Genomic DNA, 21,475 nt, shown 5'->3' on the forward strand with positions numbered 1-21,475 from the left:
TTCCGTGACATCTGAAAATCATTTTTATTTTCTTAGATTACAATAAAAGAAAAAAAAAAAAGATTTAGCGTATTCGAGTCCTCGAAAACTAAGTATTTCCCTAAGTACCCCGTTTTGCCCCACCCCCCCCTCCCGCGCGCGTGTGTGTGTAAAAGTAGGTAATTAGCCACGTAACGTAAACGAAATATGAAAACGTTACGTGTAAGGTGAATAATCCAGTCACACGTACTCGAACCTCAAATAGGAATTTTTTATTTTCCGTTCGTCCATCAACGGAGTCTGAAAACATCGTCTCAACGTACGAAGTGAGGTAGTTCAACTCTCCCACATATCGCGGGACACAAGGTCATATATTTACTATTTCATTTCATGGAAGACGAACCACCTTAAGCCAGAGTAGAAGGAGCGGCAGCGGCAGCGGCAGCGTAAAAGAGCTTAAGCTTTCCCAACTCCTTCGTGGCGCGCAGAATACACGAAGTAAGGGGTCGCAAGGAGGCCGAGAAGGGGGGTCTGGGGTCCGGGTGGCCAGCACATCAGCAGTGCAGCAACACGGCGAGCGAGGAGGACTAGGAGCGAATTTTCGGGTGGGAATCGAGCCGTGGCGATTCCGCGCATGCGCAGTGCTCAGATTTATCGAGCAGCGGCGTAGCGCGTGGGCGGAGGGGCTGGAGGGGAAAATTCGTGACGCCTGGTGGGGAGAAGCCGTGACTCTCCTCGACGCCCGCGGGGATGGTGGAGGGGGGAAGCGAAGCGGCCGCCGCGTTCGTCAGTCAGTCGCGCCAGGCCCCCGCTAGCACAAGCAAGCTTAACCAGTATCACTCTCGCCTCCATATTTTACCCGAAAAATAACAAATAAATATATATATATATATATATATTATATATATTATATATATACACACACATATATATATATATTTTTCGTTCTTATTTCTTCATAGTATATATATATATGTATATATATATATATATATGTATATGTATATGTATCTTCATCCCAGCGCGCATCTTGTTCTGCTTCAACAATAAAAGTAAAAATAATTTTAACTGTTGTATTTATAAATTTATGTATTCGTTATTTTCCTTCCTCTGAGGTTTAATATTGTTGTAAAATATTTGTAATCGCGCGTTAATATAATCAAAAATAATCTTTATCGTCGTTGTCATCCTCGTCGTCGTCGTCGTCATCGTCGTCATCGTCGTCGTCATTATCATCATCGTTGTGGTGGAAGGAAAAGGCAGAAATAATATTTTGAAACGGGGTGAAAACAACAGGCTACGTTTCATGCTGTTTGAAACTTTGTGACTGCGAACTGCATACAACTTTGGTTATCAAAATCAACATCGGTATATATACTTGTTTTAATAACTCTACGGGAAAGGAACGAATTAAACGACGAAAAAACTTGTGTCGCGAACAATTTTTCGATTGGTGTGATTTTTTGTGCTTATGATCAAAGTTTCGTTGGTTATAACCGTTGGCTGTCAACTGATTAAACAACGTTACCCTGTACTCGTGCTTTTGTCGAGTACATACAACGTCATACTGTAAAACGTATGTTACAGACGAACATTAATATATACGCGTGAATAACTGTAAATCTTATCTACATTATTATTCTTATTTCATTCTCTACGGTTTTAATCACAAGTTATAAAGTATCGCGAAAAAGGTGATAATACGCTACTTGGTCGATGATAAAACCGAAGAAACAGTCGACAGATCGAGGACAAATTCACCGGCGCTAGCCAGTTTCGGAATTGATCATAAAGAAACTGATACAAGAAGAGTAAAAAAAAAAAAAAAAAAAAAAATCTGAGAAAAGTGGAAGACCAGCACCATCAAGAATATAAATACGCACGTGCGTGTAGTATAAACAAACGAACGAAAGGAAGAGAGAAAAACAAAAACAAAAAAAAAAAAAATAAAGTAAAACAAAATAAAATAATAAAAAACAACAACAACAACAATAACGGCATAAAGTAACGAAAATATAATGCTGCTGTAATTATAAAAGATAAAATTTGTTGCGGCAACGTCGATGAGAGCGCGCTGAGCGTGGAACTCGTGATAGCGTTGCGAGGCGGCGAGCAGCCGTTGGAGTAACCAACTCGTGGTACTGAGTCGGCGTCATCGATGACTTGAGGAGCAGCGGTGAGGAGCGGAGCGAAGGAGGCGGCATTCGTTCGCCGGAATCGTTGCTCGAGTCTCGAGTCTCGAGCCCAAGTCTTCGCGGCGTCATACCGGTAGAAAACTGGTGCCTGTGGTAGCAACAGCAACAGCAACAGCAACAGCGAAACAACGGAGGTGTTTGTAATCAGTCTGGTTTTTGGTTTGAATCGGTGCGATGAGCAGAATCACGTGAACAATCACACCCTGAGTGCATCGCTCGACGAGTGTCGCGTGTATAATTTTGCGCTTCGATTGTTGTTGTTCCTCAGTCCCGTTGGTTTTCTTCGAATAATTGTGACTTTCGCAATCGTTGCACGTTTTTAAAAAAACTGAGGTTAAAGCAACCGAAGGGGATATTCCGATTCCACTTCTACTTCCACTTGTATGTTCTTCACTTCTTCATCGTGTGCATAACTCGTAGGTAAATATTACACACGTTCTTGTGACTGTTTTATGCTACACATGACTGTGGCTGTTGGTTATCTATCTATGCATGTTTCTTTGTGTTTTGAATACATGCGTGCGTGTGAATATATGTATAGTATATGTAGGCACCTATCAGGTGTCGTATGAAAGAAGTATGTATGAGAGATTTTAAAAAGAATGATTGTATAAGAGTGAAGTCGGGCAGAAGTGAGAGACTGGGAAAAGAGAGGTAATAAAAAGGTAGTATCATTGGGAATATGCCTATTGGTGTAAAGTAACACTGACCCTCAGAATCGTACAATGTTCGTTAAATTAATTAAAAACATCGCTTCATTCTATTATCTCAATTCTAAATTCTATCGAATTAATTATCCGTAATGTGTGCCAGGTTTCGCAGCATTTTTTCCCACGTATCTACCTTCAACATTTCTTCTATTCCACAAGTCGCAAATTGCAAGAAAGAAAGATAGAGAAATTATACTAAATATTTCAGACAAAAACAGTGAACAAACTGCGATTTATACTGTTGTTATTTTTCAGTTTTATTCAATCCGTGGATATAAAATACTCTGTACTTCTCTCCTTTCGTTTTTTTTTTTTTTGTTTCCATTATCGCCGTAACTACGTGATTTTAAACGCGATATTTCTTTTCTTTCTACTTGATATTATTGCTATTATTGTTATTACCACGAAGTATTATCATGAAACGCGTAACTTACATCATCGTCACGTTTAATCGTATTAATACGCAATCTTTATATACAAACTGTTGTTTATAATGAATCAGCCTATTTTCTAAACCATATTATTACTACGATGACGACGAACCTGAAACAAGGACGATCCTGATGATTGACTCGCGCTGACCGAATTTTTTTTTTTTCTACTCCTTGCTTTTTGCTGAAAACAGGATTAATAATAGACCTAACGCGTGTAACACGCGTGGTTAACATCGGAGATAAATTTCGTTAAAACAGAAAACTTCCCATCCAATCAGTCAGTCAGTCAGTCAAACCGACGTGAAGATGAGTGGCAGCAAACACACGTCGCCAATATTGTTATCTGTGTGTGTACAGTGGGCATACGCGTGTTTTCTGCCTTCCTATATCTTTTTCTTCGTGTCTTCTGTTTCTCTCTTTCTTTTTTGTAGCCTTAGTTTTCCCTGCGTCAAATAATTCGCTTCATCATCATGTAATTTAATACAACGCGAGAAAAATAACCTGTAGAAGTAAAAGCGGAGAAGAAAAAGAAGGAGAAGACGATGAAAACGAGAGATAAATTACGCTGCATGCTGAAAAGTGAAGGCAGAGGCAAATTGAAGAAGAAGAGAAAAAAAACTTACCGCGAGATAGTCACAAAATCGTCGCTGATTAATCAATTGAATCCTGTCATTATAAACGGTTTTTTTTTCTTTTCATTGGGAGTCGTCTTCTTCACTTTGCTGAGGAAAAACTATTCTATTTTACACGTAGTCGTTTCTAGTTTTATTTATTTTTTTCAATATTAACATAGATTCAACAAGAAAGGGAATGAAAACAAGTTAAAGAAGCATCGAAACGGTTGAAAATTAGATTAAAGAAATACACAAAAAAGCTGTACACATATTTATAATCATTTTACCATTAACAACGATAAAATACCAAGTATTCCACGTATAATTTGTCTCTAAATAACAACCTTTCTTATTCATCGCTTTAGTCTTTTGCGCATCAAAAATTGCATACGATTCGTTGACTAATTATCGAATAAGAAAAAAAGAGATGAATAATTTGGTAACCATTAATGAGTTTATTTTAACGTGCTCGAACTAACGTCTATGAGAAAAACTAATTCTTGTCCCCGTTACGTGAAAACGACGACAATGCCGTCGAGGACAAAATGTCAACAAATTAAACCGTGTTAACGAGTCGAGAGAACAGTCTCGAGTAGGTAACAATGTTTGTTGCTAATATGCTGCAGCTGCAGCTGCAGTAGCTGCAGTCTGGCTGTTATTGCATGCATTGCACATTGCACGAAGCGAGTAAGCAGTGTTGTTGATCGTCGCTGCCATCGCTGGTGTGACGCATGTCTGCGAATCGGGTTAGACTCGGTGGAGTCTCGCGCCAAGTGTAGTGGAAATCGATAAGAATGAAAATGCACGGCAGAAGACTTCCGGAGAAGTTTGGAAGATTCTGCGATGAGGCGTTTGTCCCATCAGTTAAAGTCCTCAGGACTGTCAGTATATATGAATGAGAAAAACTTCCAGAGTTACAAGTCGAGACTTCACCTGCGTTCACAAGGCAAATGCTGCAATGAAGTTAATTCTGCAGAAGACACGCGAAATTCAAGTGACTTCAAGCTGCTCGACATCGCTGTGAGTAATATACGGACAACTTGAAATGAATTTAGCAGACTTGAAGTTAGCAAAGGCTTTTCGCCGGACGAATACCCGGATTCAAGCATGCTTAATGTCTTAGAAAATTGAACACCATTTGCTCTGAGGGTCGATTTCGCGATTTTGCAATTATTCACAACTTTCCCAGTGTCAGTGTTGTTTGGGAATTTGTCTTGATTCAATCGGCGAGCTCAGAACCGGTGAAAGTAATGTTGTGAAAATACACGACTGAGTGGAAATCACTGAGTGTCAGTCGCTTTGTTCTGCGTTCAAAGTGATCGTCCATGACTGAGTTGCAGTAACTGCAATTACGATAGGCAAGCAAAAAAAAAACTGGACAAGGACTAAGCAAACGAGAGTTTGGCACCTGATAAATGACGAAACAATTTTTATGAAATAACAATCATCAAATCATTGTAACCAAGATGAATGAATGAATACAAACAAGTATTGACAAGACAACGATTATGACATAAGATAGACTCTTTTGGGAAAAAGAAGTCAGAGGAAATTTTGATAAATGGATGATGAAGATAATTATATTGAATAACAGATGCGAATAAATGTACATAGACAAAAGAATGAAACAATAGAAAAATTAGAACAGAAGGAAACAAAGTGCGAGAGGCAAAAACTCATCACATCCATCTATTCGTAGTGTTTTCCATAAATAAACCGAACTAGCTTCTTCTCAACATATATGTATAGCTCTTCTTCGTGTTTCTCAACACTAATTTTTCACAACATATCTACATTCCTGTAATATGGGAAGGATATAGTGAGTTTACTCGGTCGGTGAAGGTAGGACTGCTACTTGGCCTTAAGAATAACATGCGAGTAAGAATGTAGGTCAATTCAGTAATTGATACACTCCAAAATTTGTTCGAGGTTGCATTAGGTCCTTTGCCACCAATTTCAAACGGCTCATTGTTCAACTTTTTAGAGTTTTTTTTGTGAACATCAAGGAGCTCCCGATTGACTTTGACGATTGTTTTATTGTTAGTCCAGTCCAGACGAGAAAAAGTAATTCTAAGGCAGAGATTCAACAGGTGCAATCGAAGTTGTTTGAGCTGGAATTCAATCGAAGTGTTATCCTCTTAACACGGAGTTAAACGAATCGCGCTGTTCATTTGCATGGAAAAAGTGTCTAAAAGTTTACCCAAAAAGTTGTCTGTGAAAGAAAATTCTTATCACGATGTGATTGTCAAATGCGAACTGACGACTCTACAATTATCAAAAAAGTATCGTTGTCTGAAAATCGGGAAAAGGAAAAGAAGAGAAAAAGAAAGAATGCTTATTCGTTGGAATGGGTACACAAAATGAGAGTGAAGATACGTGCTCACCGTTTCGATTTCTCAGTTATTCACTCGAAATGACAAAATTACTGGTAACATTGAGAACATCTTTATAAACCATAACGTCATGATACATTTTTCATGACTGTTTACCCTCCCAAAATAGATCCCTCAAGTTTTGGGCGAAGAAATTGCCGATGATTATGCGTAGGAACAGTAGTCGTGGTGAATGGCTGACTGGTCGGATGGCTGGGTGGTTTAGTTGGTTCGGTTTGTTAGATGGGTGGGTGGGTGTGTCTCGTGTTAATTTTAGCCACGTGACAAGCTGCCGCCGTTGCTTCGTCGGTTTATAATGCTGCCTGACTGCCGCCACCTACTATGCAGAACTCTCTTGTTCACTCTCTGTCTCTCTCCTACCTATTCCTTAGCCCATAATGCTTCACCCTTACTCCTTCTCTTGCCTGAGATTCTTCGCCTCACTCTTTCACTCTTCCTATTTTTCGGCTTTTTTCTCGAATTTTTCTTATCACAACTATATTTTTCTCCTTCTATGTTGAAATTGATGAATTTTATCAAGTTTTACTTTGCTTCGGGACTGTTTTTTACTAACTTGTGGTGGTTGTTGTTTTAGTTCATCTTCAATCGCTGTCTGGCGAGTCTTCACCATTTTCAATAATTTAAAAATTATTTTTAACTGATTTCTAATAATTTCTGGACACTTTATACTCTTCTCACCATTTTGTTTACGAGTTTCTATGATTTGTACAAACACTTTCTCTTATTGCTTGGACCTTACCATGCATTTTCATTTGTGACCGATTATTATCACACTTTTGATCAGTTTCTGATTACATGTAAAAAATATGTGATATCAGTGACATTGAAAATATATATTAAAATTCCAAGCAATAATCCCTGAGAAAAATATCGTCTGATCAATATTGCCGATCCTAATTTCTAAAAATCAATGTAGCAGTTAATAATTCGTGAAAACCTATCCATGAAAGGTTGTTATCTCTGAATTATTTCTACCAATTTACGACATTTTCTCTCTTCGTGGTCTTGGGCTATTCGTTTCAGCCCTTTCGATTGATCTCTCATCCTTCATTCCCTGTCCGCTTTTCCCTGCCGTCGTACTAAATAACGCCACAAGCGCTTCCTCGCTTTTTCCCTCGCCTTTCTTTCCTTCTCTTTCTCTCTATTTTGGTCGAATCCCATCCCCTCTTCCCCTTCACATCCCTCCGCCAACCACGAGGGATATTATCGGCAACAATGATCCCATCTGTCCGAGCGATAATTTACGAATTTCGAAAGCTGGTGTAGCGTTACGCGCGTACCTACTATACATACACAGTATATATATACTTGCTATACGTACCTGTACTTATGTACAATGTTGTACGCATGCGTCGATGAGGGCGGCTGTAGAGGCTGCACGCGCGTGAATTGAGGCTGACCTCGATATATACATATTGCGTGCGCGTGCGTGTGTCTGCGCGCGCATACATTTAGCCATAGCATGTGAACTCGTGCATATGTAATCCCTGCGCGTTGGAAAAATTTGCAAATTGAATACTTAGATGTGTTTTCTTGTCGTTGAAAAGTTTAGGTACATAATCATACTAATCACCACATGATTCTTCTTTTTTTTTTGTGATTTTTTCTGTAAAAGAGCGGAATGTACGGGAATGAATGACACATAGTACCTATATTATCCGTGTGCATAACATTGAATAACCATATTATCGATGGCTCGAATCATTTGTTTGGAATTAATAGGATATTCTTCTTTGTGTGATTTCAGGAGAACAACAAAGGCTCAGTGGTTCTGTGAATTTTTTTTTAATATACTCCGCTACTCAAGGATGACAATGACGATGACACAGTAAATAGTGCAGTAAAACGACGGCAACGATAAAAGAAAAACAAAAAAAAATAAAATAAAAAAATAAATAAATAACAGCGACGACAGTGAAAACGACGGAGAGGCAAAACGAAAAAAGTAATAAACAAAAAAAGTAACAAATGATCAATGATGATGTTGTATAAATTCAGTGGATGACCTAATATAATCGTTGCGGAAGAGAAATAATAAAAATATAATTATAATAATCAACGTCGGATAACATTGAATCGTATAAATTTTTTTTTTTTTTTCGCTATTTTCTACTCGAATAACGTGAAATGAGCTATGCATTATAATGAAAAAGTATAGAAATATTTTTGACAGTAACCGATTCTGAAATCGCAATGACGTAGAATATTTATTCACAGATATTCAACGTACTCAGTTTCTCGGAATTGCTAGTTTATGGTATATTTGAAAACACTCGGGCTTACTTTTGTATAATTATTATTTTTCCCTATTAACTTCGAAGCAAAAAATGATTCATTAATTTCCAAAGGAAAATAAAACGATAACGCATTTCGTCGTTGATTCAGAATGACAACGAAAATCATTAATAATATTGGTCATTATAGCGATGATTGCAATAGTCAGCTAATTCTTATCAGCCGATGACTTTACCGTCGGCGTTATCAAACGTTCAATAAGTTTCAGTAGTAGATCCGCGAATAAAAACAATAACAATAACAACCAATTTGATTGTACCTATAATTGGTTGATTGATTGATCCATTGATCGTTTTGTTCGATAATTCGTATTCGGGACTCGGGAAATGATATTGCAATCCATAAAAAAAAATCAACTTACTTTTACTTTTAATTACGATATATGTACAAATACCAATTAATAAAATTGAATAATAGTATAATACACAATATGATGATAGAAAATTTATATAAAAGTGTTTGTGTTTAAATTCGAAAGTGCTGTTTAAATCTTAAAGAAAAAAGAAGAAAACAAATTGCTTTTTATTTTTCAGTGTATTTGTGCATAATATATATTCATATATATGTTGTACACAAATACGCGCTATAATAATAATAACAACAACAATAATAATAATAATAATAATAATAGTGATATCAGTAATTATATATATATAAAGTAACGATAATGTTGATAATACTAATTTGATTTTTTTTTTTTTACAATTTTTTTTCTCTCCACTTCTCCAAGTTTAGTGATACGTGAAAGAAGAAATATACACACATAGAAGAAAGGCAGAAAGAAAGATCGAAAAGGAGATAGTGAACGAGAGAGATAGAGGGGGGAGAGGAGAGAGTGAGAGAAAGAGAATATATAGTTTAAAAAAGTTGATAACAGAGAAAAAGAGAAACGAAGCCAAGAGTTTAAACGAAAAAGAAAAACACCTAAATACGTATGAACACGTGAAAAAATTTGTGTTTTTTGTTTCGCAATTAAAATAATATATATATATATATATATATATATATATATAAATATATATATATATATATATAAGCACGTGTATATATATGTATATATATATATATATTAGATAAATCGAATAAAAGTTGAAGTTTGGTGATAAAGCAGGAAAAACACGTTAACCAAAAACTTTAACAAACAAAAACTGTATATAAAGAACGAGATATAAATAAAGAAATGGCGATGGTAAACATGAATAACCTATTGAACGGAAAAGATTCGAGGTGGCTACAGTTGGAAGTGTGCCGAGAGTTTCAACGCAACAAATGTACGAGGCCTGACACGGAGTGCAAATTTGCACATCCACCAGCCAACGTTGAGGTACAAAATGGACGAGTCACCGCTTGCTACGACAGTATCAAGGTGAGCAATCAAATTTTTGCTATTGCAACAGTTTTTAATGCGAACTTTTATCGGCAATGAGTATGCGAATCACCAAGTAACATTTTTCGTTCTCGTTAGGGGGGAGGGGGGATGGATTACTACAAAAAAAAAACCACAAGTTGGACTAACACAAATCTTCTCTATTTAACGATTCATTCAGTTACTTAATTGATGCGAAAAGTTTTCTTTCGTGCAAGCAGCAGCAGCAGCAGGGTCTTATAACGAGCGGATTTATATCGAGCGGTTTTATAACGAGAGAGAAAAAAATAGTAATACACGTAGCGAACTACGAGTAGGAAGAGTTTGTTCCCTCTTTCCAGTCGAAACCTGGTCGTTCCTATCTACCCACATGCACATACCTATCCACCCACACTTTTTTAAACCGCGGTATATTTACCTATACACTTTTACTCTCAATTGTGAAACTTATATACACGTAGTGGGTCTCTCTCTATGTACCCATCCACATCGGCCCCAACACTCCCAGTACCAGCGGTGGTGGCGGATGATATCTTTCGCGTTGTAATTGCGTCGCATGAACGAGGTCGTTGGTCGTTGGTAATATTGTTAATCGCCGGTGATAAATTTTACCGTACATTATACGTATATATACACACACACACTCATACACGTTAAATACAGCATCTGTGTGTGGAAAGTTCTTTTTATTGTTTGTGTTTGTTTTAGTACACGTGGAGAATGGTTTTTCGGAGTGCATATATTTATATATAGTTATATTATATATATATATATATAATTGTATGTTAACCTTTTCAAACATGGGTTCGGCACTGTGTATATATATATAGGTATAGATTGTACATACATGCGCTAGAACTTGAGCTGACTAGGCTTAAGTGAGCGAGGAAGGAATGATATATATATATATATATGTTATACACACCTACACACACTATATATGTATATGCATAAAGAGTCGGATCTCTGTAATTTGAGAATAATTGCTCCGAATCAATTTTCCTGTCTTAACACTCTGTGACATTGCGCCGTGTCGATGTTTTCTTTGTGTTTTGTTTTTTTCGTTTCTTTTTAGCGAGTCCAATAAGTAAACAATCATCCAGTTTTAATATACTCTTGAATAATTTCGCTGCTTAGATGTTTGTTACAATATTTTTTAGTTAATTTTGCTACTGTTGTTTTTTTTTTTTTTTATTATCCTTTGTAAATATTTTACATTTATTAATGAGTTGGTGGAAATACTTAATTTAGTGCTATAAAGATTCCTGAATAATTGTGCAACTATGGAAATTAACTACAACTCACTATAGTGTTCCGTTGAGTTTGAAATAATTATCAATAGCGTGTTCACAAGACTTTTGTAAGATATAAAATTGAGATGAACAGCAATTTGTTGAAACGTGCTTCAGTGTGTTTTTCTTTGATTTTCCAATTCGTCGTGGATCAATATTTAATGTCTTTTGTTTAGGTGGGTCAAGTTGATTTTTGGAAATTGCTTGTCTTATTTTTATACCACTAAATTTTTAATCTTGCTAAAATGTGCTCTGATTTTTTTCATTCATTTGAAAAGTTGAAAATTTTCGCAACGACGTTTCAAATTACTATATATGGAAGGGAGGTAAATGCGCTAAATCTATTTTATACCACTCGATATATTTAATTCAAGTACTCCGTACTTGCAAGTTTTACAAATGCTCACATCACACGTGTTCTATATATATAAAGAACACGATACGCTTGTATTATTATGAGACTATAATCTTTATGCGGTAAATGAACTGGGGTAATTAGTTGTCGTTGCCAGCATATTATATCCGTACATACCTACCAGGATACGTATCTAGATACCAAGATTACCCCGCCTTAACTTGCCTCAACTTACCCTAATTAACGAAGCTTGTTGGAATTAAAACTACGCGTGCGTACCTGCGTGCTTTTGTATTCGGCGCTTGGGGGTAAATAAACGAAAGTCAACCGCTGCCTGATACTTATTACCGCAATTATCACCATCGTTATGATTATCATTATCGTTATTATACATGTGCACGGGGTCTCAATATCGGAATTGAATCGATCGATGAATATCAACACCGTACGTACCGAACCGGAAACCTGCGGAAAATAAGCTTCTGATCCCCGAAGAACCAAACCTTCGGAACCTTCGAACCCTTGGCTTCTCCCCTTTCATCTTTTTTCACCAGTCTGTGGCCTACCTGAATGCTTGACTGATTGACCGGAAAAATGAATGACTTACTGAATCCAATTGTTGTGCGCTCTAACAAACCTTCTGCAACCCGATATCGAACCCTTGAAAAAAGTCATTCTGGTGTTTTGATTGAAAACTCAACTGTGCTTGGCTTGTTGAATCATTTCTGGAATTAGTATCAAGTATCAAGGTTATTTTGAACCTTGTTACTCAATTCTTCCAACAACAATAAGGCTATTGTTCTCTAACATTGAGTTGATACTAGATTGTCGCGAAATCTGAGCACCGATGAGTCTTCAACGATGTGCAATACTTTCCAACAATGTGACACACAGCTTAGCATTGCCTTTTACGATAAAACCTTGTGCAAACAATTCACTGTATTGTGGTTTTCTTCCATTTTTCGAAGCAAGCGCGTCGCGCAATTTTTTCTTTCAATGTAATAACCTACAAACATAAATGTGAAACCAATGATGAAACGGAAAAAAAGGCAAGCACGATTGTGCAACGCTGATTAAGACTGGGAAAAAAATATCGACATTGCTCGTTAACGAAGGTAGTAATTCCTCTCCGTTAGGTGTGTCTTCCAACCTTTGAACATGCGTAGACGTAATAAGTGACGATGGCAGGCACTGACCCCCAAGAAACTAGAGCAGTCTACATTATCCGTGGCAGTCTAGGCGTGTGGGTATTAGCTGTGAAAATAATCCCTCAGTTTCGGAAAATAGACCCTTGGTCTGAGCTCTTTTTCCTCTCCTCGGTCCTCTTATCACGTCTCTTCAACTCCATCGGACGATGTACACGTGTTTCTTCTTCCTGCTCGTCTTGTAAATCTTTCGGTGATTCGTTCCGGAAATAAAATCATCCTGCAGTTGATAGCTGCTCGCTGCCATCAGCCTCCTTTCCACTCCTTCAACATTCTGATCTATTCTCAAATAGGAATCCTCCTTGTAATAGGAGAATGAGAGAATGAAAGAAGAAAAGTACCGTCGGATGGATGCGATAGGTCAAATTAATGGCGCATAACTCAGTCTATCTTCACCGTTAAGCTGCCTCTATCGTTTTGTTTCCTCTTCTCGATGCTCGATGGCGATTAGCACAATGCTGCAGCGTTGCTAGCAATCTCCGCACATCCGTTTGATCTTTACAACGAAAATATGTTGAACGTACTTTTTTCTCTTCTTCTTCTTCTTCATCAAGAGAAAAAAAAGATCACTTACGATTGTTTTTTTTTTTTTTTTTTTTAATTTGTTCACTTAGAAAAAAATGCATCGTAATCACAATAACTCTCAGAGAATGAATATATATATATATATATATATATATATATATATATATATATCTTGGAATTTGAAGCAAAGGAACAAAGTCGTTTGCGTAGACACGTAGACGTGTCTCATCTTGGGGTGTGTTTGTTCAGAAACCGCTTTCAGAACTTCGGTATACAAAATATGCCGGCGTATAATGGCAGGAGAAATACCGGAAGCTATTTGTACCGCTGTGCACATGTATATATATACGTACACACGACGATTTGATCGATCCTCGTTTCAGCTACGAGGATTATATTATGTGGGTTAGGCTTGCGTTCCTCGCATATTCTAGTTTTAGGTTCCTTTAAGAGGGTGATACGATGCCATCGACAGGTGACATAACCTGCCTTCCTTCCTTCCTTCCCTTCCCTTCCCTTCCCTTCTCTTCTCTTCTCTTCTCTTCCCTTACCTTCCCTCCTTCCAACGACGTGTCAGCTGCGGCTTGGCTTGGGTGGCGCCAGGTATAAAATTCGTGGGGGTGATAAAAGGGAGAGCGAGAATACTTGACGAAATGTAACATCCGAATATCAGAGAACGAATCAAAAACACAGCATGTAGAAAGAAGAGACGAGATACCCAAAACTAGGGGATGAAAAAATGTCGAAGAGTTAGTCTCGATTATCGGCAGAAGTTGAGTAGATATGTATCTATACATTCTACAAGCTTAATGTTGAGTCTTCGGTCTCCGTATTCACGGCCATAAAGTGAACACCGATAAAATTGGAAAAACAACCCCATCCCATCAAACACTTGGATGTATAAAAAGCAGAAGACAATATTAAAATGAATCTATGAGTCACGATTCTTTTCACTCTCGTCATCATTTCTAGTGTTTCTTATGTTTATCTTTCAACACCCCGTTTTTCGACCGTTATTTTATAACTGTTAATACTTTGTTTTTGCGCTTGTGTTCGGTTTTTTTTTTTTTTTTGATCAAATCTATTTTACACATTAATTACTTTATGGTTTTACTTTCGTATAATATGTTTATCCCACTCTATGGTTAATGTTCAGTCCGTGCTGTTAATTTTTGTCGATTGATAATTTTATTCGGTATGATCTGCAACTCCTCGAATGTTTTTTTTTTTTTTCAGTATCATTCCCTCATGTTGCCCTTTTCATTTTTTACTTTTCTCTCGTCTGCTCCCGTCTTGTTTTCTATTCGAAAGAAGAAGACGACGAGAAGAAAATGTGTTGGCGGGTAGGCTGCTGCAGGTTCGGCGAGACGGGGATGAACGGAAGGAGAGGAAGAGGGTAGCTTGGATTCTTGTAAGGGCTTTAGGGTTGCCTGCGTCCGCCATTCTTCGCGGTGGGGGGCTGGGGGGGAAGTGTGAACGAATAATCGATATAGAGGAAAGAGAGAGAGAGAGAGAGAGAGAGAAGCGTGCAAGTGCGACTCGACCTGAGCCTCCACCGAGTCAAACTGTCAGGCGCTTCTCCTCCCTATACCTACGTCATGTATAAGGTATTCCACGTCAATTCCATGAGTTCATTTTTTTGTTGGATATTCTCACACGAAAGAAACATCTTTGAATAGTTATAGATTTTTTTGATGGCGGGGTAACGAGTAGTGATTTTTGAAAAATTTCAGATTTCGTAACAACTCTGCGGTTCTCAGGTACTCGAAAATCAAACACAAATTTCGATAAATTTACTCACGGTGGAATTATTTTTGGTGTTTAATTGCAGTAGCAAATCATCTGATCTTACTCACACTTCACGATTATCAGACAGAATTTCTTCCTTTATATATAGTGCCGTATTTATGTAAATGGAAGACTGTTTATGCGAAGGTGCAAAAAAGAGGAAGGGTGAGTAGAAGAAATCCCCCTTTTGCTTGTGCAAATCACGGGGTGCATCTACCTTATATCCACCTGCTTGGGTATCAGGTGGAATGGGGTGATTTTAATGGTCAAAGAAAATTGTCTGTGCGCGGTGCGCAATATTGAAACGATCGGGAACGAAACCCCAAGGGAAGCAAGGGGCTTTGCTAATCCCCCCCCCCCCTTCCCCTCCCCCTTTCATCGTGTCGTGTGTTTTTCCGCCTTTCCTTTCTCTCTTTCGCTCTCGTTATTTCCGAAAGTAGGAAAAAGAGAAAGAATTATTATCGGGCCTCGGTGCCTTGTTCCTTTCCTAATCACCCATAATTAAACTTATCGGATAACTGCTTTGTTTGAAAATCTTCTTGCGTATTCTCTAAAGTTTTAATTAATCAATAAATCTGTTAGTTCGATTGAAGCACTCACAGATTAATGAATGAAAATTATTTATCTTAAATAACGAATCTTTCAAGGCGACGGCGTTTGCTTAGGCAATAATACGAAGTCTGTGCTCCAGCTTTCGGTAACCACGAGATAATACGAGATGAGATGAGATTAGATTAGACGAGGAGAGTTCCGATCCAATTATTGCTGCGGCGAGTAACTCACAATAGTGATCGTCAGCTATAAATGGCAATAAAACAATGAAACTCACTGCAGGCTAGCTGGCTAATTGTGATATACTACCCTTTTCAGTCTTAGGAACCATTGTTGTTATTATTATTATCATCGTTATAGACATTGTTATACCATTTCGTCTATCGCACGCTCAGTTCGACACAAGCATAATGGTAATAGTGTAACTAATAATCAATATTATACTCGAAAGTAATGCTGCGTTTATTAATATACTTGCCTACTTATGTATATATATATATATATATATATATATATATATAGGTGTGAGTGGAGTCACTGGGGCTGGTACATAATATGTAATCCGAATGAGGATCACGCTTCGAATAATTACGACTAGTTAGTAGGACAATTTGCATTCTCACGTCGGACTTTTAACACTTGGTATAAAATGATATAACGCGTATAGATAGATAGACACGTCATGCGGGCAGCAGCGAGCGCTCTTCCTCGTGTATCAAGATTCGCATTACCTGATTTCTGTATGCAAACGACCCGTATATCATTCCCTCCGAAGCCACCAGACATTCGATTCTAAGGTAATGCGAAAAAAATACAGGGACACCTATTTCATCGTATCGTGAATAAAATCAAGCAGAGATGAAAAAATAATCAGAAAAAAAAAAAATTAATCCTACTACCAGCCGTAAGAGGTTCCTACTGCCAAGAAGGAAGGCAAGCGTTATACGCTGGTTCGTCGGTGACGTCATCGTCCAAGTTTACACTATACATAATTAATCTGGTATATATATATATATATATACGTAAAGGAATGCCCGCGGGTGTTACCGCAGCAGCAACAGCAGCAACGCAACGCGAAGGTATCGAATTATACGCGGTATGGTTTCCAGTATTGTGCAAGGTAGCATCATCATCATCACCATCACCATCATCATCATTACTATTCTGTACCTACGAATGTGTGGGGACATAAGCATGCAGGTTAGGTTAGCTTGGCACGAGAGCATTACTATATTTAGAATTACGTCTGCATTTAACTGTGGAATAGAAATCGGCGGCGGTGATCGCATAGTCGTGGAATCGGCAATCCTTCCTTATTGGTATCTCCGCTGACTATACATTTTGTCGATTTTTATTGCTGTCCGGATATTTTCGATTGCGTAAAAAACAAAAATAAATAAAATTCATTGGATACTTAGGAATAATACAGTAAAAATCGAGACACCTTAAATAAAAAAAATCTCAAGCTCGTAGAGCTGGCAGACTAAATTATTCAAACGATATAAGATAAAATTCGAATTACAACCGTTCGACCTTGAGCTACGTCATACGCCTCTGTTCAATCGGAGAGCCTCACGGTCTCGCCCTCTTGTGGAATATTTCTGCGAAACGTTCATTGCTATTGAAACGAGTGGCTTATGATAAAGTGTGAGAACTTTAAAGGAATCGGAGATACTGAAAACATTAAAATTATGTTGCGAGGTGGAATTTCTTTGAATATAAAGTCGGAAATCTTATCCGGTTGTGATGAAAGCATCTGGTGTAATGACATAAAAAAATAATTGCTTTCTTGAATTCGTGGAAGCTCGTCTCGTTCGAATCAAGCTTCCAACGTGCACAAGACGCAGATCACGAAAACAACAACAACAACAACAACGGCCAACAACAAACGAGAAAACTCTGCTAGCTATTTATAAATAAGGGAGATTCGAGGAAGTCGGTGGACAATAGAAACTTCCGTCTCTCCGCTGTGTGCGCCTCGTTCCCATCTCCCATTCTCATTCCTCTTCCTTCTCGCTCTCTCTTTGCGCGCGTCTCTCGAAGTGGACTGGACTTAATTACTATAGACGTCGAGAAAGAGAAGGACGCGACTGGAAATTGGGGAGGGATACGCTTCTAATGGCGATGCTGTGCTGTTCTCCTTTGTTCCTTCATCCCCTTTGGGATTAAGGCGTACCTATCTATCGAAAAAAACGAGCCGGCAAACGAGCGTTTGGTCAAAGTTCAGGAAAAACTGGTCGAAATCAGAGGACATTTAGTCCTGAAATTCCTTCTCTTCACCCGTGTACGACATTCTGATTTATTCGGAATCGGTTCCATTTCTCTCGTAGAAATTTGAGTCAAAGTCGTTAGAACTCCACTGAAAAATTAGCAGAACGAATTCCAAATGTGGTGAAAATTTTGGTTAAATTTGGTTTATGAAAGACATGAACAGACAACTCATTTGGGTTCTATCGCAAAACAAGGACCTTAAATGACTATCCAATTTTCCGGGTTCAGAATTTCTTGTGATATATAGCCTGCCTCCTCTCTATTTACCGATTTCTGTCTCCTTGGGTGTTGGAACGCCAAAATTCATTTATTCATTCTATTCCTTCGATTGTTCGTCGTCTGACCTCCACTTCGGAATCTGGTCCTCCAACCTCCCGTCAGCTTGGAGATCTTCTCTCGTCTCTCATGAGACGTAGTAATGATATTCCCGGGAATTCCAAGAGGAATTTTCATTATCATGGACCCCGAGGACAAACCGTCTCTTTCTCTCTTTCTCTCTTTCTCCGTCTCGTCGCCGTCGCCTCGACGTCGACATTGTCGTCTTAAACGCGAGCTGTTCTTACAAAACGCCCCCGCGGTTAACGCGTTTCATTATAATCTTCTTCATTGTTCCCCATATACTAATGCTGTTGTTCGATCCTGTTGCAGTCACGACGATATTATAAACGCCCGAATTAGTCGGCGTAAAAGCCGGAAGCTGTGAACAGAAGGATCACTAATTTCTAGTGCCCTCCCCCCCATAATTTCTGTTTAAATTCAGGTAGAAGATGGCGGAAACATTCATCGGGTAGTTCTACAGTTCGCGTATCGTAAAATTTCAAATACCTCAAATACTTCGAAACAATGGCACTAGAAGAAGTTGCTGAGAAAATGTAATCGATTCAAATTTAGGGCGGATGCACCATTTTGGGTCACCCGTATTAATTCGACTTTTCATCTCTTCAATCGCTCGATTCAGGCCAAAAAACTGGATCTAACTAAGTTATGGGCAAAAGTTTTTGATCCTTGGTACACATTATGTTGATTTTAAAATTAGTCTTAACCAGAATAAACCAATTCTGTGCCATCTGTGATCATAACCTCATCTTACACGTGATGAATATGCCCAGAACTGGATAAAACGGTGGCCATAAATGGTAGAACTAAGGTGAGTGGAACCGGTACCACTACTCTACGTAAAAAATAAACGAGATTTCGATGAACGAAGGTGAGGATGATGGTGATAAAGCAATTAGTGCCGCGGACACTTCCCGCGATAGTTTCTAGAATTGAGTAGCGTGAGTCTAATAACGAAGAAAGAGAAAAAGAGTGGAGGAAGGACAAAAAAAAACAGGTGGAAGAAAAATAAGACTCGATTAAGACTCGATTCCTTTGAATGATTAGAGCAAACTAGTGATCGAGGAATAGTAATCATTGTTTTTGGCTGGTTCCAGGTTCGCTAAAGTTTCTTTCACCACGCATCTTGCACTTGCCTCACTGACGCCTGCGGCGGCTCCTTAAGCCCGTTTCTCTTTATACCCAATGTGTATATACACTTATCTTCTTTTTCTTATTCTGCTTCTCCTTATTCAGGTATTCACGCATGTATTAGTTCGCACTCGTTTCTACAGGGTGTCGAAACTGATACTATATTTAACAGGACGAGTCATTAGAGTATTATCACATCACGAAAAAAGAACTTGACAGAGACGAATAATTCAATCTTTGGTGAGTTTCAAAGAAATTTTACAAGATCGCGAATGTAGGTTGATTCTCTTCTTGACATTATCTCGCTCGACATTATCGTCTAGGAAAACTGTACGGCCTTAAACGAAGTGAATATTTTTTGTCTTGACCGTTTGCCTCTACTGAGAGAACATATTTCCAGATATGGCCATTTTAAGGAATCGATCAATTGCACGTTCTCCGCCAAAACTGTTCATGAATAAAATATGATACAAAGTAGTGCTCGTTTCGTTGCGTCGTTACCGATCACCGTGTACGGAAGACGCATTTATAGCAGACGATGGTCGACGTAGTGGCCTACCTCAGTCTGCCGGCTCACACACGGTTTCACCAACTGCCGTGTATAACCCAAGCTCAGGTACAATGAGGACGACTAGCGAGTGTGGGTGCGTCCGTGGCGAGAGGAGGAAAGAGAGAGAGTCGAATCGAGTTTGAGACTCCTCTCGACTCGACTCGTCTCGACTCGTTGAGGAGCGGAGAGACGATGACGTGGACTTGGGCGACAAACCGGTCCTCCTCTCCTCCCGTCTGGCCTTCGATGATGATGCGAACGCGGTGCAGCCGCACTGGGCAACGTGAACAGTACGGGGGCCGGTAGCCACCTCTGGCGATGGTGGCAACGACGATATTCCCACATTGCATCTGGAGTAGCCGTGCAAGTAGTCGCAGTCGTAGGCGTAGCTGGTAATCGATAATTTAAGCAGTTCTCCACTTCGGTTCACTCGGAGTAGAAGGAAATTGACCATTATTTATCCATACCCGGTCACCGGATGCTGATGACGATGCTTGCATCGCTCTCTCTCTCTGCTCCCCAACTGTCCTCCAGCTCCAGTTCCAGCTCCAGCATCGTGCATCTTGATTAACTGACTGACAATTACCTTAACATGGGTGCTCGGTGGTTTTTACTATTTATCACAATTCGAGTAGAAACCTTAATTTTTTCCTCCCACGCAGATGGTCGAAATATCGTATCAAAGTGCCCAGCCCAGCCCAGCCCAGCCCACATGCATACGTTTCCTCCCGAACGATGATGATGACGGTGTGGGATTTCGTAAGTTTTCTCTATACTGTCCTAGGGCGTCGTGAGTAGTAGACGCATAAGCGTGCATTGGTGCGTAGGTCGTGACGTACGCTTGGATTCATTTGTACGCGTTAAGTAGAGGCGTGTATGTATGCCTCGCGTGTGTGAAGCAAAGCGAGCCGAGCCGAGCCGAGTTCGTTAAAGCGACCGATGTTAAACTTCCCACGCTTAGCTTGGCGACACGACGATAACCACTAGGAACAACACGACCTAAACCTAACCTAACTTAACCTAACCAAACCTAACCTAACCTAACCAAGCTGTAAGCCGACCTAACTTGTCTAGAAACTGAACTAATGCTCGTCGATTGTGAGTAACGACGGGTCGGGTCGGTGAAAACACGGGGATTTGGTTAAGATCGCGCTTCTGACGTTACTCCACACGAGTTCTACGTCTTTTTTTTTTCAATCATACCTTTTCCTCTTAGTTTGGTAACGACAGCAATTTTACAGTCAGGACTTTTCTTCTGTGAGTCTATAATTGAAACGAGTCGTTATAGTCGACGTTTTAATATACCGACCACCAAAGAAAAAAAAAAAAGTAATAAAGAAGAAAAAAATAAGAAGCTTTGAACGATGAATTATACAGCCGTTATTATATTTTCTTCTTTATTTCATCGTGATGCATAATAATACACGAGATGCCGAGAGAAGAGGGTGTGGATTCGGGTGTAAGTAAGGGCGGAGAAAGAGAGA

At 38.9% G+C, this 21,475-nt stretch overlaps 1 protein-coding gene and 1 long non-coding RNA gene across 3 annotated transcripts in view; both read left to right on the forward strand.

Annotated features, from left to right (window-relative positions):
* Positions 1 to 1,038: 1,038 nt before the first annotated feature.
* On the forward strand, positions 1,039 to 9,422 carry LOC124411339. The gene is made up of 3 exons (XR_006929667.1): positions 1,039 to 2,594; positions 8,073 to 8,098; positions 9,356 to 9,422. It is a non-coding gene; the product is annotated as an uncharacterized LOC124411339 (long non-coding RNA).
* A 159-nt stretch (positions 9,423 to 9,581) lies between these two features.
* Positions 9,582 to 21,475, forward strand: part of LOC124411688 (protein muscleblind) — a 134,692-nt gene continuing 122,798 nt past the window's right edge. Inside the window, exons 1-2 of one of the 2 annotated variants that reach the window (XM_046890966.1) lie at positions 9,582 to 9,604; positions 9,698 to 9,986. In XM_046890966.1, coding sequence (XP_046746922.1) covers positions 9,801 to 9,986 — 186 coding nt within the window. In that variant the 5' untranslated portion in view covers positions 9,582 to 9,604; positions 9,698 to 9,800. Of the gene's footprint in view, positions 9,605 to 9,697; positions 9,987 to 21,475 lie in introns of those variants that run through there. The other variant, XR_006929700.1, reaches the window with a different exon arrangement.

This window comes from Diprion similis, chromosome 10 (assembly GCF_021155765.1).
Source record: "Diprion similis isolate iyDipSimi1 chromosome 10, iyDipSimi1.1, whole genome shotgun sequence".
Taxonomy (NCBI): Eukaryota; Metazoa; Arthropoda; class Insecta; order Hymenoptera; family Diprionidae; genus Diprion; species Diprion similis.